This window comes from Geospiza fortis, unplaced genomic scaffold (genome assembly GCF_000277835.1).
Source record: "Geospiza fortis unplaced genomic scaffold, GeoFor_1.0 scaffold55, whole genome shotgun sequence".
Lineage (NCBI taxonomy): Eukaryota > Metazoa > Chordata > Aves > Passeriformes > Thraupidae > Geospiza > Geospiza fortis.
The window spans coordinates 9027778-9039075 of NW_005054308.1; the positions used below are offsets into that span (position 1 = coordinate 9027778).

The 11298-nt window shown below is 58.2% G+C and overlaps 3 protein-coding genes across 3 annotated transcripts; 1 reads left to right on the plus strand and 2 right to left on the minus strand.

Moving 5' to 3' along the window:
* Positions 1 to 641: 641 nt before the first annotated feature.
* On the minus strand, positions 642 to 2896 carry NOP16 (NOP16 nucleolar protein). Its single transcript, XM_005418785.2, has 5 exons — positions 2760 to 2896; positions 2511 to 2622; positions 1843 to 1912; positions 1248 to 1354; positions 642 to 1013 (listed from the first exon to the last, which is right to left on the minus strand). The coding sequence occupies exons 1-5, from the start codon at positions 2864 to 2866 to the stop codon at positions 870 to 872; spliced, it is 540 nt and encodes a 179-aa protein (XP_005418842.1). The 5' UTR covers positions 2867 to 2896; the 3' UTR covers positions 642 to 869.
* A 112-nt stretch (positions 2897 to 3008) lies between these two features.
* Positions 3009 to 3990, plus strand: HIGD2A (HIG1 hypoxia inducible domain family member 2A). The gene is made up of 2 exons (XM_005418787.2): positions 3009 to 3160; positions 3323 to 3990. Exons 1-2 carry the CDS (start codon positions 3046 to 3048, stop codon positions 3487 to 3489), a joined length of 282 nt encoding a protein of 93 aa, XP_005418844.1. The 5' UTR covers positions 3009 to 3045; the 3' UTR covers positions 3490 to 3990.
* Positions 3991 to 5119: 1129 nt separating this feature from the next.
* Positions 5120 to 11140, minus strand: CLTB (clathrin light chain B). Its single transcript, XM_014312240.2, has 6 exons — positions 11125 to 11140; positions 9707 to 9750; positions 8471 to 8588; positions 8071 to 8182; positions 7635 to 7688; positions 5120 to 7143 (listed from the first exon to the last, which is right to left on the minus strand). The coding sequence occupies exons 1-6, from the start codon at positions 11138 to 11140 to the stop codon at positions 6972 to 6974; spliced, it is 516 nt and encodes a 171-aa protein (XP_014167715.2). The 3' UTR covers positions 5120 to 6971.
* Between the last annotated feature and the right edge of the window lie 158 nt (positions 11141 to 11298).

Consider the following 11298-nt stretch of genomic DNA (forward strand, 5'->3'; position numbering starts at 1 on the left):
GGCCCGGAGCGGCCATAGCGGAACCGCCGCGAGTTGCCTCAGCGGGAGGCTGCTTACCTCTGCGGGGGTGCCCTTATAGGGGCGAGGTATCGCGAGATGTGGTTTCGCGCGGGGCACGCTGGGAGCTGTAGTTCGGGCGGGGAAGGCGGTGTTTGCCAGCGCACCCACGGCCCAGTGGCGGGACTGGGCCTGGGGTCGTGTCCTGCCCCCGTGTCCCGTCCTCCTGCAGACAGGAGGTTGCTGGGTCAGCCCACAGGGCGCTAGGTCCTGGAAAAACAATCCTGGAAGCTGGCAAGCCCATCAGGAACAGGAGTAGATGGCAGAGAACCTCACTGTGACACCTCTTCTATAGCTGCTCCTTCCTCTTTATCAGTGAAAGGGTGACTTCTCTGCTGCCCTCCAGTTCCTCGGCAGGAAAGGGAACCCAGCCTGCTCTCCCAAGCTGCAGACACAGGGAAAAGCCACAGCACATGGCCCTGCTCCAACTTACCCTGCCTACAGGACAAATCAGCCAAAGTCTGAGTGCTGCCCACACCCAGCCCTGTCACCAGAGGGGGGGACACGTGTCCAAGGCCGACATCACCAGGAGCTCTCCAAAGCAGGACTGCACCAAGCCAGAGCCCACAAACAAGACATTCACAAGCAGCTAGAAAGAGTATTTTATTTTAGCAAAGCTAAAGAACTGCTGGCTGCCACACAGAAAGTGAGCAGAACAGCACAGTCAGTCCCAGTGCCAAAAGAGTCTTTCATGGATAGTTAAACCCTCTCTGCCTAGTGAGGGTTCTTCCTCCACCACCAGAGGCTGTTTCAGTTTGGAAAATATTCATGTCAAGCCTGCACTTGCAGGTAAACCTGAGGAAAAAGAGCAGTCACTGCACTTCCATTTTCTCTGGCTTGAGTGATGCAATGAAATTCTTGTATTCCTCGGGGTAGAAATTCTTGTACACATTGATTTTCCTCTTAATCTGTTTGGGAGTATCCTGGTAGTAGTTCTTCTCATCCCGAGCCATTTCCTGTGACAAAGGAGAAGGTAAGTCAGAGGAGCAGCCCCAAGAGCAAACACCAAGCCAGCCCACCCAGAGCAGTGTGATCACTGCCTGACTCAGATGCAGCTGGCCACAGTTCAAAGTGGTTTTTTCCCTTAAGAATCAGCTGACTGCAAAACGGGATCCAGGACAGAGAGGATTAGCAGTTCTCATGCTGCTGTTGGGAAGATCCAGGAGTGAACCCCTTGCTCTGGAATGTACCTTGTAGTTCTCCCCGTGGTTCTGGATCATGTATCTCACATAGTCAATGAGGTCCCGTGACAGCGTGTTCGACTTCTTCTCAGGGAGGCTGGCCTCCAGTTCCATCTCTGGGCAGAGGGCAGAGGCAGCAACATGAGGGAGGGGAAGGAAGCAACAACACCTCAGAGGTCCCCAGCCTCCCCCAAGGTTCACCCCAGTCACACAGCCTGGCTGGTGCACGCAGGGGCGCTTCCCAGCAGGCTGGTGCAAGAAAACGGCCCAGACAACATCCAGGCCTGCACTGCAGCTCTTCTCCAGCTCACACAGGAGCAGCAGACCCTTTCAGCCCAGGCTGCAGTGTGACTGCTCAGAGCTGCCCAGCCCACCACTGAAACACCAGGCACTGCCCCCATGGCTTCTTGTCACCCTGGAGCCACCCACCAGCACATCTCGCAGTGACAAGAGCCCTCCTGAGGCTGCAGGGAGAAACACTGTGGAAAAGACATGCTCCTCCACAAGGCTGGATAAGAAACAACACCCTTCCCTACCCCTGGCACAGCACAGGATGACAAAATAGCCCAGAGGGGCTCAGGAGAACCCCAAATGCAGCACTGACCATTCACCACGTACGGCTTCCGCACTATTTTCTTTCCTGGCTGTTGTCCATCACTTTCCACTTCCATCCCCTGAATTATAGCAGAGAAAAGACAAATGAAGAAAAGCACAATTGGAAGAGCACTGTGTCCCCACACATTGTTCCCAAAACTCCAAACTGCCTCTACATGGCTGCAAGGGGCAGGAAATCCCAGCTGGCTTAAGCAGAGCTTTACTTGTGCCATTAAACTGGCTTGTGGGCAAGGCTGTCAGCTGAGAAACGCTGCGTGAATGGAGACAAATGGCAAACAAGGTCATTCCTACTTCTTCCTTGAGCTTCTTGAGGCCACCTTTCACCCGAGAGCGTTGCCCTCTTACGCAGATGGGCCTGGCTGGCACTGCTGTACACAAAGAGCCCTTCTTTGTCATCAGGAACAACTTGGCAGCAGTGCTCCCAACCTCCCCTGTCTTTGGCAAGTGCCAGGACTGACGTTTTTTATATTTGTTCTAAAGTCCATTATGTCTCGGGAGTGCTGTAACTCGTTCCCACGCCAGGATCTTGGTGAGATAAGCGCGTAGATCAAGATAAGAAACGTGTCCAGTGCCAGAGACTTATCCAGAGCCACCTGCCCAGTGCTGCCAGGATACCTCCCCCCACAAAGCAGCGGCCCGGGCCAAACCCTCCCTTACCAGCAGCTTCTTCGGGATGGGGACAGCCTTGTTGGGATCCTCGGCCAGGCCCATCTCGGCCAGGTTCTGCGCCACCGACTTGTGCGGGTCCCAGGCATGGCGGATGTGCGAGCTGCGCGGGAACAAGCGACATCACGGCCGTGTCCCCCACCCCGCGCCCGTGCGCGTCCCCCTCCCCACCGACACGTGCAGCGGCTCCCGGCCGCCCTGCCCCAGCCCACGCCGCCCCTCCGCGTCCGCGGCACTCACCAGGCGATGCGGGGCGCGGCGCGGCGGCGGGCGCTGCGGGAGAGCCGCTTGCGGTTGAGGTTGTAGGAGTATTTGTGCCGCCGGCTCTTCCCCTTGGCCTTCGGCATGGCGGACACACGCGGGCTGGCCACGGGGCTGCCGCGCCGGCCCGGGGCACCACGGGAAGTGTAGTTCCGAGACAGCAGCGCCGCGCAGTAAGTGCGCGCGTCGGACTGCAAACCCCGGCATGCACTGCTTCAGAGGCGGGGATACGGCAGCCGGAAAGGGCCTTGCTGTCACCTTGGCCATGGCGGCCGAGCCGCCCCCGCCGCTGGAGCCTAGCCCGCTGCCCATGTTCCCTGAGGAGGGATTCGCGGACAAGTTCCTGCGCAAGACCCGCGAGAACCCCCTGGTGCCCCTCGGTGAGGGTGGGGCGGGGGGTGGCGGGACGGAGGCGGAGTGAGGGGCGATGGCCGCTGGTGAGGGCCGGTCCCTCAGCCCCGGGCCGGCTGCCCCGGGAGGCGCGGCTCGGCTTTGGGAGTGCGGGGGAAGCCGCGCCTCACGGCCCCTGTCCTTCCCCGCAGGCTGCCTGTGCACCGTCAGTGTCCTGGTCTATGGAATCATCTGCTTCAAGAAAGGCAACACTCGGCGCTCCCAGCTGATGATGCGGGCCCGTGTCATAGCCCAGGGCTGCACCTTCGCCGCGCTGCTGGGGGGCATGGCGGCCACGGCCTTCAAATCCCGACAGTGACATCGGACAAGAGCGATGCGGCCACGGGCAAGTGTCCACCGGCAGCCCTGGCTGGCAGGGTGGATTCTGGCTGGGGATGGAGTTTTCTGAGACTGTTGTGATGTCTCGGTACAGCCAGTTCTGGAGCACTGGGAATGGGGTGAATACACTCTGTGATTAACATGTAATTTAAGCTGTGGCACTTTTTTTGTTTCCCCAAGAGCTCTCCTGCAGCACTGAGGCTGCATATCACTAAGACTCACCACCCCTGGTCAGACTTCTTGTTCCTGCTTGATGCTGTCACAGGCTGATAAAATTGTGTCTTCTTGGTCATGGTCTGAGGTGTGGTTGTAGTCAGGCAGTGACCAGCATTTGAGAAATGAGCTGCCCATGAGGAGGGAACCACTGCTTATGGCTTGGTCCTGGCAGGACAAAGTCCCTAGGCAGCGGGGGAGGCCATTTGGGAGGTTGTGTGAGCTGTGTAATTAAAACTGGTGAGTAATAAAGTGAATTGCAGCAAGATTCTGACTGATACTGGATTGCAGAGCACTGAGAAGTCATAACAGTAAACAGTGCAGGGAGAAAAAGGAGTGGGCATGGCTGTCTTGAAGCTGTGGTGATGCAAGAAACAAGGCATGAAACTCCCTGTGAAAACAAGCAGGGAATTCACATTTCTGAAATGAGGTCTGGCTGTGTTCTCTGGGATATGCTGCTGCTTTGGCTGTTCTTGCTGGGGAGTCAGCAACACCTTCTTCTCCAGGGGACCTGCCCTGCCTGTGTCCTGACAAACATGGTCCCACTGTTGGCCTTGGATCTTGCCAGGGCTTTGGTGATCCACGAGGCTTCGCTCTCCCATGCCAGGCCCACAGAGCAGGGAGGACGTGGGCCCACAGTCTCTGTTCATTGCACTGTGGCTGCAGCAGCTCACACCTGCAGGGGAAGGGGCACAGACACCTCTGCCTGTGCTGAAACACCTCAGCCAGCAACCCAGCAGCCTGGGCTGGTTCCAAGTGCTGTTCTGTGAGGTGGTGCCTGTGCCCTGAGTCCTTGTAAGGATGGGCTGAGGGGTGAACCCTCCATCTGCAAACAAGCACATGGATTGTCCTCTCCAGGGAATTGTGCTGCTGGGCTTTGGCAAGGAGAGGGAAGGCTCTTGCTCACCAGAGCTGATCTCTGAGTTGTGAGGGTGGGCAACAAGTGCTGAGTGCTGAGCCAGTGAGCTCCACCTCGGCACAGGGAGCCCAGGGCCTCTCTTCTCTCTAGAGCTGCCTGCCCAGGACATCCTTCCCAGAGGAAACTGCTTCTGCCTGCCCCACTGGCACCTCCAGCCCAGCCAGCTTGGTGCAGGGGTGTGAGGAGCAGCAGGTGGGCAGATCCATGAGCACAAGCCCTTGGCAGCTGGAGAAAGGTGCAGTGGACAGGGAGCAGCTCAGCCAGTTTGGACAACCCAGAGCTTGCAGATCCTTGGGGACAGAGCCAAGCCCTGGGTCCTGCCACCACTGCTTTGGCCCCATCCGAGCACAAAACCTCCAGCCTTCCTCTCACTCCTTTTTTTCCTGTAGGATGTTCCTCCTCCAGCCCCATCCTTTCCACATGGCTGTAGGTTCTCCTAAACACAGCATCCCTAATGCAGAAATACAACAGTGCCCTGTAGGATTGGAGATGTTGGTTTATTGTAACAGGTAATTTGGACAGTCACAGATACCAAAGCCGAGGGGATGTAGAACAGCTGTGGGCACGGCTCCCCGAGAGCTGCCCTGGCCTGACACAGAGCACACGGCAGCTGGGGCACCCAGGGGCTCAGCTGCCTGCAGGGGCTGGAGGGACAGAGCACAGGGGGGCACATTGTCCCCCACAAGTAGCCAGGGGTGCTTCCTGCTGCTCTGCAATGCAAGGCTGAGGCAGGAGCCGAGTCCCCAGGTGTCCTGCAGCACAGCAGAGCTGCCTACGCATGCTGGAGCTCAGGGGGCCGGGCAGGAATGATCGGCCCTATGGGCAGGGGGCACAGTCCCAACACACAACTGCAAGTGATTCCCTATACACCCATTTACCTTCCCAGCCCACTGGTGAGATCATGCCCCAGAGCTGTGGGTGCCCTGGCACCCCCCACAGCTGCAGCAGCAGGACTGGTGACATTCTGGCCCTGGAGCCACAGCTGGAGGGCAGGAGAGCTCTGCACACTTGATTTCCAGCTGAGCAGGGCTCTGCAGAGGGTCTCGAGTGTTTTGCGGGCTCTGCTCTATGTCCTCCCAAACTGCTGCAAGCCCTTCCCAAGCCCTCAAGAGGCCAGACCCAGAGCACCAGCTCAAGGCTGTCCCTCTCCTGCTACCCGGGAGTTGTGCAGGTTCCCAGGACTGGTGCCATCCCTGCCAAGCAGAGGAGAAAAAGTTCGAGCAGGGAGCAGGACTGAAGCATCTCCCCATGCTGCCTTAGGTGGGCAAATCCAGGGGACAGAGCAACTGCAGACAGATGTGCAGGTTGTTCTCAGGGCCAGTACAAGCCCCAGCACCAGAACTCTGCCCAACCCTGCTCTGGGCCCCTGGGTTAGGAAGATGGGGGTTTGACCTGCCCCACAGCAGCTGGACCTTCTTACCTCCTTGCCTGCAACTACACAGCCTCCATCTCCCATTCTGGTAGCAAGGGAAGGAGCAGAGCAAAGCCAAGGGTCCCCCAAAGCCTGGAATCCCACATTCCTAACTGCTGGTGTTCATGAGGGAAGGACAGGAAACATCCTGAACACTCCCCCCACAGTCCTCCCAGTAGTCCACACCACTGTGCTGCCAGCACTGCAGGATGGATGGGACATGGACACTTGAGCTGCACCAACTTTTCAGGGCATAGCCAGGCTGGGCAGAGTTCTGCTGGGCTTGGGGCAGCCACTGGCAGTCCAGGCCCAACCTGGACTCACATTCCTCAGTCCCTGCCACTCTGGCAATGCCATGCTGCAGCCATGCTCCCTGCAGGAGCCAGCAGTGTGGAGACAAGCCAGGGCTGTTTCTCCACCCTCCCAATGCTGCTTCAGCTCTGCTCTAAATCCCATGGGACAGGCAGACAGCAGCCCAGGATCCCAATGGGATCCCTGCCTCAGGGCTAGGACTGAAGCCTGGACATGGGGCTGCCAGGACAGCTGCAGGCAGGTTTATTCCCAGCACAGGGCTGAAGTGGGGAACAAAAGATGGGATATTTTCTGCTCATTTAGGCAGGCCCTCAGACAAACTCCTGAAGAGCCTGGGCTGGGGCTTCCCCACTAACTCAGCTCTGCCACCCAGTGCCACTTCCCGGGGAAATGCCACAGTGATTTATAAATAAGTGTAAAAAGAGACCAATGCACCTTTTAAGCAAAGGAAAACCATGGGGAGAGTTATACAACCAGTGACTCGAGCACAGCCAAGGCGCAGATCACGGAGCAGGGGGTGGGAGGCCCTTCCTGGGCCAGCCCCTGAAGCCACCTGGCTCAGTGAGCCCAGCCATGCCCGCTGTGCTCCCGGCTGTGCCAGGCACAGCTAACGGGACAGGGGCGTCTGTTTGAGGGAGATGAGCACCGAGCGCATCCGTGAGACATCCTTGCTCTGCTTGCTGCTCTTGGGGTTGAAATCACACAGCTGGGCCACCTTCTCCCACTCAGAGCCTGGGGTCTCCTCCTTGGACTCCTTCAGGAATGCTTCCTCCGAGGCCCTGCAAAGATATTGAGGGTTGTCACTGGCAGAGCCCTTTGCAAGGAGACTCTTCCTTCTGTCTTAAAAACCCTTGTGTCCCTGCTTCCTGTCCCTTTACTCCAGCTGATGAGCTCAGTGTCCTCTGGGACCGAGAGACACACGATGCTCAAGTCTGCCTTTGGCTGCACTCACCCAAAACATCATTCATCCAGGGATGCAGGAGTATCTGCCTGCTCCCAAGACTTCACCCCCAAAGAGCCATCCCTAAAAAGAGGCATAAGAGCCCATGGCTTTGCATCTTCAACCAGCTCCCACAGAGACATTTCTAGGAGCTCCACTCATCTCCTAAAACTCCACAATTTGGAGACACTCAGCTGCATCATCCTCCCTCTGGTACCTCACCAAGCCAGTACCTCCCAGCAGCCCCCCTTCCCTTGGCTGGGCAGGCAGTGCTGGGGCTGGGACCCCCAGAGCCTGTGGGGCAGGATATGGTCTGTAAGAGGCACATACACGTAGCCAATGACATCGGCGTCCGGCTGCTGGTAAAAGGCTTTGTCAGCGATCCTAGCCCCGGGCACAGAGAGAGAGAGAGTGGAGCGGAGTGGAGCGACAGGCAGGCAGAGGGTTAGAAAGAGAGAACAGAGGGGGTTAGTCCTTCCAAAGAGAGACCCACACACTTCAGCACACCAGGAGAACCTGGAACCCAGCCCTCCCCCCCTGCAAGCCCCATGCAGGGGCAGGAGGCACCAAGATCCCAGCATGATCCCAGTGTGGTTCCAGCCAGAGTGGCTCTGCACAGCCATCAGAGCCACTCCAAGACCTGGGGACTCTCCCCTTGCTTGGCAAGGCTCTGTCCCTGCAGGGCTGGACCCCACTGTGGGAAAGGAGGCCCTCAAACATCCCAGGAAGGCAGACAGTCCTTTTGGCCATGCTGACCCCAACATACCTGTTGTTTGCTCGATTCTTCTCCATCTGCTCATTCTGACGCAGGTTCCACTCCTCCAGGTCCTTCTTGGCCTTCTCACGCCACTCCTGCTCAGTCACCTTTGATGCTGCATCTAAGGCCGGAGTGAGACAGAGCCCATCAGCCACACTGGCACCTGCCAGGTGTGCTGAGCAGCCCCTCAGCAGGCAAGACAGCTGCAGCCCCTCAGACCCGTCCCCAGTCCCCACCAATACTGGCCAAAAGGCACCACAGCCACAAGGATAGCAGATCTTTGGCAGGGGCATGCGACATCTCTCTGGGATGCAGCAAGGTCACCAAGAGGTGAGGACCCCAAGAGCCCTGACTGCCATGTCACAAGGTGTCACAAGCACAGGGGGCTACACGTGGCCTTGGGTCTCACCCAGCTCCTCCAGGCGCTTCTTCTGCTCCTCCCTCCACTTGCGGATGCTCTCGGGTTCCTGGGTCAGCCGGTCGGCCTTGGCTATGGCTGCGTAGGCATCCGTGGGGCCGTTGGACTCCTGCAGCACATGAGCACCTCACCATCAGCACCAGTGCTTCCAAGAGCCCAGCCCAGCCACCTCCAAGGGCTGGAAGCAGTCAGGACTCCACACTCCCAGCACTGACAAGCCAAGATAGGAGGTAGGAAGGGTGACAGCTTGGGGCATGTGGGACAGTGTTCCCAAAGTGCTGCTCAAGCTTCTCTCCCAGCCTCAGGCCCTGTCACCTGAAGCCTTTCCAGTCATTCCTTCCCTGACTTCTGCTTGCTGCCACCACAGCTGTTGTATCCTCTGGGCAGCCCCACAGCACAGGGTAGACACTGGCCTCAGAACTGCTCCCCAGGGATTCCTGGCCCTCACGGGGGCCCAGGCAGCTCCCGGACCAAACTGCTTCCCTCACATCTGAGCTGAGGGCCCTGCCAGGCCCAGCACCTCCCCTACCACCTTCCACTGGCCACATGCCCAGTCTGACACCAGCTCAGCAATGGGATTACAGCTTTCTTCCAAGATCCTCAATCTAATTAAGTCTGTCCCATTCCTGATGCGATTATCATCCTGTAAACCAGGCCTGGGCAGTGCATATGCCCCACTGCTGGGCATCAAGTGGGGTGAAGGGCTTGTGAGATGCTGGCACTGCTGACAGCAGAGTTGGGCTTCAGGCTCCCACAGGGATCTGAGACCCAGGTGGGTGCCCCCAAAAGGCCCCTGGCCACGGGGCAAGTGGTTTTCACAGGAGATCCAAGTCCCATGGCAGCCCTATTCTGTCTCTGGCCTCTGTCAAGAGATGCTCATGCCTGCCCCAGAGGCCTCCAGAAGCTACCCAGGCTGGAGAGAGGGGACTTCTTGGGGAATGGGCGATTTGTCACCTGCTCTTAGGGCCCAGGCACTCCTTCATGGCACAAGCCACCTGCAAACAGATGTGGGGCAGATCATGGCAGGTGGGACACATCTTCTCTTCAAAGAGAATGGAGCAGCCAGGACTCCCACGGGAGACCCAGACCTTTCCAGGAGCACTGTAGCTGTTCTGCAGCTGGATAGCAAACTCCAGTCAATGCTGGGGGCAGAACAACAGATTGCTGGCCCCATACCCACCCAATCTTCATTAGCAGCCCTGGGCCAGCAAAAGGCTGAGCTCTCACCTGAAAGACATCTCCATTGACAGTGGCTCCTCCATTCTGGAAACCTGCTCGAGAAAAAGGAAGAGAAAAAGAAAAACACAACTATGGCAGCTGCAGGTGATCCCAGAGGGGCTGGTGTTCATGAAACTGCATCAGATCAGCTCCTGGGAGTTTGTCTGTGCCTTTTTCTGCCCAGCAGACCCATGGCACAACACCCTCCCAGTGTCCTGTCCTTGGTGGGATTCAGCAAGCACCTCTCACTCTCCCACACAAACTTCTGCAAGCATTTATGTCTTTATGGTGTTTTCACTGGTATTTAATCTTATCTGAAGATTAGGGAAACTGCTCCAGCACAAGACTGACACAGGCTGCTGCTCTGACTGTAGAAACACAACCTGACCAACCCAACCTGCAGATGGACACAGCTGATCCCAGAGCTGCCGGCCAAGTGCCAAGGCAACTCTCCAGGGACACGGCCCATGGAAACACTCCTTGTGCTCCACCAGGACAGGAGGGCATGCCTGCAGGTCAAGGTCCTTGAGAGCCCACCTGGGATGAGCTGCAAGGTCAGGGTTGGTAAGGAGGCACCTATCTACCTGCACAGCCCCAGAGAGCTGCACACCTGGGGCACAAAGCCAGCCCAGGCTGGGGGCTCTCTGCTGCCAGGAGAGAAGAGGCTTTGAAGGAGTCACGGTCCAGGCCCTGAGCATTCCCCAGTGATCACAGGGCTTCTCCTGGCCAGCCAGCTGCAGGCACAGACACAGTGCAGCTCAGGCCAGCACTGCCCCCAAAGTGCTCAGCCCCATGACTACACCCAGCTCCAGCCTGTCTAACTGCATTTATCACTGTGGCTATCAACACTTCTCCAGGCCCAGATCTGCCTTCATGGCCCTGTGTGCAGGGCTCTGCAACCACCGCTCCAGACAGCAGAAGGAGACCCTGTGGGGCTGGGTTAGGGGAGAGTCAGAGCCCTGTGGCAAGAGTGCCCCCATGTCCATACAGAGAGCAGATGCCAAAGCCCCTGCAGACTGGAGACAAGAGAGCAGAATTAGCACATTCTACCTGCAGGGCCTGGGACCACAACGTTCCCAATGGCAGTGTCTTCCATTTTACATCCCAAAGGGCTCTCCTGTCTGTGGGGACAGTGACAAGGCTGTCATTGCTCCTCAGTGCCGCCTGGATGCCTTTTACACTGCCATAGCTGGGAGCACTGAAACATGGAGTAGGGAGTCCATCCAACCCGGAAAACCCAGCAAAAGGGGAAGAAATCGCCCCATGGCTGGCACATCCCAGCTCAGGATTCACCCCACATCCCCGAGGTTCGAGAAGTCCTTTGGGCACAAGCACAGGCCCAGACGACCCTTGCTAGGATGCCAGCCTGGCCCACAGGGTCATCCCGCCACCGGCCCATGAGATGCAGCACAGACCCCATCACCCACCGGGGATGCTGTGCATCGCCCGGGGACCCCAGCCCCGCGTGGATGCGGCCCGCAGGACCCTTCCCTGCCTTCGGGGCAGAAGGGGGCACAGCGCTCCGTTACCCCACAAGGCCGGGAGCCCGCCCGCAGCCAGCAGGAGCGCGGCCGGGCGGCCCCCGCGGGCGTGCTCACCCT

Bases quoted from the DNA above. Each gene is read 5' to 3' on its own strand.
- NOP16 (XM_005418785.2), bottom strand. From the start codon at position 2,866: ATGCCGAAGGCCAAGGGGAAGAGCCGGCGGCACAAATACTCCTACAAC. The intron at 1,355-1,842 runs GTCAGTGCTGCA...CCCTCTGCCCAG, and splicing joins GAAGCCGTACGTGGTGAATG to AGATGGAACTGGAGGCCAGC. The intron at 1,014-1,247 runs GTACATTCCAGA...CCTTTGTCACAG, and splicing joins ACCACGGGGAGAACTACAAG to GAAATGGCTCGGGATGAGAA.
- HIGD2A (XM_005418787.2), top strand. From the start codon at position 3,046: ATGGCGGCCGAGCCGCCCCCGCCGCTGGAGCCTAGCCCGCTGCCCATG. The intron at 3,161-3,322 runs GTGAGGGTGGGG...CCTTCCCCGCAG, and splicing joins GAACCCCCTGGTGCCCCTCG to GCTGCCTGTGCACCGTCAGT.
- CLTB (XM_014312240.2), bottom strand. The intron at 8,589-9,706 runs GTGAGAGCTCAG...CATGTGCTGCAG, and splicing joins TCAATGGAGATGTCTTTCAG to GAGTCCAACGGCCCCACGGA. The intron at 7,144-7,634 runs GTATGTGCCTCT...ATATCTTTGCAG, and splicing joins GCCGATGTCATTGGCTACGT to GGCCTCGGAGGAAGCATTCC.